The sequence below is a fragment of the Solanum tuberosum genome, unplaced genomic scaffold (genome assembly GCF_000226075.1).
Source record: "Solanum tuberosum cultivar DM 1-3 516 R44 unplaced genomic scaffold, SolTub_3.0 scf00008, whole genome shotgun sequence".
In the NCBI taxonomy this organism is placed as follows: domain Eukaryota; kingdom Viridiplantae; phylum Streptophyta; class Magnoliopsida; order Solanales; family Solanaceae; genus Solanum; species Solanum tuberosum.
The window spans coordinates 635,871-640,018 of NW_006238934.1; the positions used below are offsets into that span (position 1 = coordinate 635,871).

The following is a 4,148-nucleotide window of genomic DNA, read 5'->3' on the forward strand; positions in this document are numbered from 1 at the left end:
GGGAGTATAATATTGCTCAAAGTTGGGTTTCAAATTGTCCTTGTTTTCCCTTATTTCAAATTTCATAAAAGATGTGACCTTTTAGAGACTACACATTTGTGTAACTCAAATTACAGTACAACACTAAGCTCTCTGAGTTTGGGCTTCTCAAGCTAATTGACTGGAATCATAGCCATATTGTGAGCACAATAAGAGGCACTCCTGGTTATCTAGCTCCCTAATGGTGTAGCGCAACAATGACAGGAAAGGTGGATATCAATAATTTGGGCATGGTGATCTTAGAATAGAAATCTTGCACAGAAACATTTTAGGCTATCTGAGCCGGAGGATCGAAGGGTGGTGGTTGTCCTAGAGTCTTTTTCAAGAAAAAGGCAGAGGAAGGGCAACTGGTAGATCTGATTAACAAACACATTGAAGATGTACACTTTACTGGGAAGAAGTCATACGGATGAAGCATGTTGTTATATGGTAGTTAAGGTCGTGGAGGGTGTCCTCAACGTTGAGAAGACCAAATCATAGCTTATTTAAATCCACAAAACAAACAGAATGGAAAAAGCAAATCAACTTTGCAGATTCGGCTTCATTGGTACCTTCAATCCTATAAAGGGCCAATGTGAGTAGAAAGCTATCTGTTTAGCATGGACAGCCCTACACATAAGGCATGTTTAACACAAGACAACCTTAGGAAGAGAGAAACTGCAGATGTTTTGATGGAATATCAACTCCCATAAGCACCATTAAGACTAGGTGTTTAGTTAGTCTTTATAATTGGCACCTTCTCTCCCCTGTAAACAGTATGGATAATTTTTTGGATTCTGTTAGCTCCTTAACTCTAGCACAGTAGGGTTCAAGGGGGTTTATCTTTTTGGCTGCTTTACAGGTTTTGGCACAGTTAGCTTCATGTTATTTTCATGTTTGAAGCAACTTTGTTTTTAGTTGTAAGCATTACATCTTCTTGATGCCTTTCTAATGCAACTTAATTACTTCACCAAAAAAAAAAACATTATAGTTAAAGGAGTTCTGTTTGTATATTATTAAAGCATATCAATCATGTTATTCTGTCCAAGTCCAACCATACCTCCTATAAAACATAGCAAATTCAACTTCATAAAGAAAATCAACTTATTCCTCAAACTTCCGTCCCAGACCTCAAGAGAAAGCATGAGATGAAAAGCACTACGCATAGAATTAAGCCGTGGGAACCTCAAATTTCACAATTCCTCCCAATACAAGCAAATGAAAATAATTGAAACTTACAATTCCCAAAAACCTATAATCGTAGCAAGCTGGAAAGACGCTATCGTCATCAATTCAGGAAAAAAAAACATAATTATAGTTAGCCAACATCACTCACCCATTTGGTCAGAGAAGACATTGGTAAATAACACATTAAGGGTAACACTGTTTCACAATCAAAAAGTAGTAAAGTAGAGGGAGCAGCATAAGATACGAAATTAACCACTGAACAAAGATTTTCACTCCAGTTCAACTTGAATACTACATATATATCAGTTATAACATCAAAAACTGTACCAATGTTTCCAAGAGTTCTCAATGACTTCTGGAATAATTGCTAATCATGAGAAAAGTTCTGCATATTTTGGAGGCATGAGTGTGGTTACTCAGGAAAGGATACTAGATATGTTGGGGTTCTGTAAAGGGAGCCTTCCAATCAGGTACCCGGGGCTCCCGATGACACAATCATTCAGTGCTAACCTCTACAAGATAAGCTAATTGGTAGAATTGGATATTGGACAAACAGATTCTCTCTTATGCAAACGAATACAAGGAACACTAAAAAGTCTAACCTTTAAAGGTTTTCAGCCATCAGTGACTTCAGTTCAGCAATTAGCACAAATTAATCAGAAGTACTCCAGATTTGTATCACACTTTATGGCAAGTTGACAAAATTCTTCGTTCATGAATGAACATCACATACAAGCTGGCCTAACAAATACATAAACAAGAAATGGATAACAAAGCACTGAACTTTGCAACAAGCAGTGTGCTTCTGGAAACCCATCAACGACGGTATCTGTGACGCTTGAAGTTAAAGTACAAATGCAGAATTCCTCGGTCGAATATGCACTTGAACCCCTTTTTATGGGAGTACTCCCATTCTCTGTTAACAATTCGGAAAGCTATATCCTCATAAGGAGGGCCAGCATGGAATTTTATGATGCAAGTATCAGCACTATCTCCATCTTTCTCTATGACATAAGTTGGAGCTCTAGCTTTGTCAACAAGATCAGGATAGAAGATATTGAATTTGTATCCCTGCACAATCTTTGGAGGTGGGTTGTCATGATCATAATGAGTTTGATTATACTTGTTCCATTCATAACCAGTATGAACACGGTTGAAATACTTGGGCTTCCTTGGCCTATACTTGTCATGCCACCAGTACACCTGTGAATCAAGATTAATTTCATCATTTGAGCCAAATACTACATCCCCTTCCTCCATTGCTCCCATAGTTTTAAAAGCCTTCTTCTCAAAGTTGTCTTCCGCAGGAGTTGGTGGCAAAATCTTATCTTGGGCACGTCTCTCTTCCAAAACAGCCATACGTTTCCTCTCGAGTATTGCCCTGTCCTCTTCAGGATCAACTGCTTCTTCTTTATCATCCCCGTGCATTAACACAGGCGAATAAGAACCAGCCTCTTCATCGTCTTCTTCTTCTTCCTCCTCCTCCTCCTCCTCCTCTTTCTCCTTAACTACCTCATTCAAGATTGGTTCTGGAGACATGGCTCGAACATCATTTTGTTCATGATCCGTGTCTTCCTCATCAGTCCTCAATGTCTCTTCCACCTCTACATCACGGCTCTCCACTGGTTTCTCAAGATGCTCAAGATGTTCGCGCAGCATTTTCGCTTGAATTTCCCTCAAACAAGCCTTAGCCTTGTAAATCTGAAGCCGTTTAAGAACAGCTTCCCAATACTCCACTACTTTAGCAGTACCAGATCGCATTTGTGATTCAATTTGTGACTGCAATGCTTCTAATTCACCATACCCTTTACCTTGTAACAAAGACTTCACATCTGTTTCAATGCTGGAATGCAAACCCCTCTCTTCTGCAAGCAATTCAGGTGGTAACTCCTCTCCGCGTACTCGTGCTTTGTCCATTGCTTCCCTTCTCCTAGCTTCAGCCAATTCCCAGTTACAAACCACCAAAAGGGATTCCCAATACTGTATATGCAGTGGTGTTTCCCTATCCAAATCAATATGCAATTTTATATCCTCTTGAAGTTCTTCCATCTCTTTAATAGCCAAACCCTTGAACACCACATAAGGCTCATCTATTTCCACATCGAAATCTCCAGAAGGTTCTAATTGCTTGATAAGAACATCAATAGGCTTAACACGACCTTGACGAAGACGAATTTCAGTCCGGACTTTGCTCTGATCGAAATGAAACTCTTCTTCCTTCTTCTCCCAATCCTGGAACTCAGCCCGGGCCCGTTCTCTAGCTAGCATCTGTAATTCTTCTTCTCGTTGAGCTTTTTCAATTGCTCTTTCTTCTCTCCTTTTCTTCACCTTTTCAATTTCAGCCATTCTTTCTTTCTGCCTCTGCTTCTCTGCCTTCATCGAGAAGGAATCGAGCGGTACACCTCGAGTAACATCTCGTTCAATTTTTTTCCGCCAGACAAAATTTTCGTTCAGATTCGAATCTCCAAATGGATTTGAATCGTTTGAATAACCAGAAACATTCTGCGTTTTCAACTTCTTCGCTACTTTCGCTGCCTTCTTCTGTGCTTTTTTAGCCATATACAAAGCAATTTCTTCTTCAGTAATTTTCTTCTTTTTCTTCTTTCGCTCGTCGTCACTACTCTCTTCGTCTGCATAATCATGATTTCTCGATCTGCTGCTATGACCTCGACTTTTGCTTCTGCTACTGCTTGAACGGCGGCGGCTGCTACTCGGCGGAGCCGAATCGGATTCGGACTCGGTGTGAGACATTGAATCGGAGTCTGATGCAGTGTCGTCGGAAGATCGGCGGCGACGTCTGCCGGACTTGGACGCCGTCTTTCCTTTATTGCTACGGTTGCCGGAGGAACCCATTGCGGCGGCGGGATAAGCTATGAGATATCCTATAATCAGATTGAGATGAATTAAGGTTTTGGGGATTTTTACTTTCTTCTTTTAAATAT

At 40.3% G+C, this 4,148-nt stretch overlaps 1 protein-coding gene across 1 annotated transcript; it reads right to left on the bottom strand.

Moving 5' to 3' along the window:
- Positions 1-1,748: 1,748 nt before the first annotated feature.
- Positions 1,749-4,148, bottom strand: LOC102601870 (cactin). Its single transcript, XM_006338902.2, has one exon. It carries the CDS (start codon positions 4,057-4,059, stop codon positions 2,023-2,025), a length of 2,037 nt encoding a protein of 678 aa, XP_006338964.1. The 5' UTR covers positions 4,060-4,148; the 3' UTR covers positions 1,749-2,022.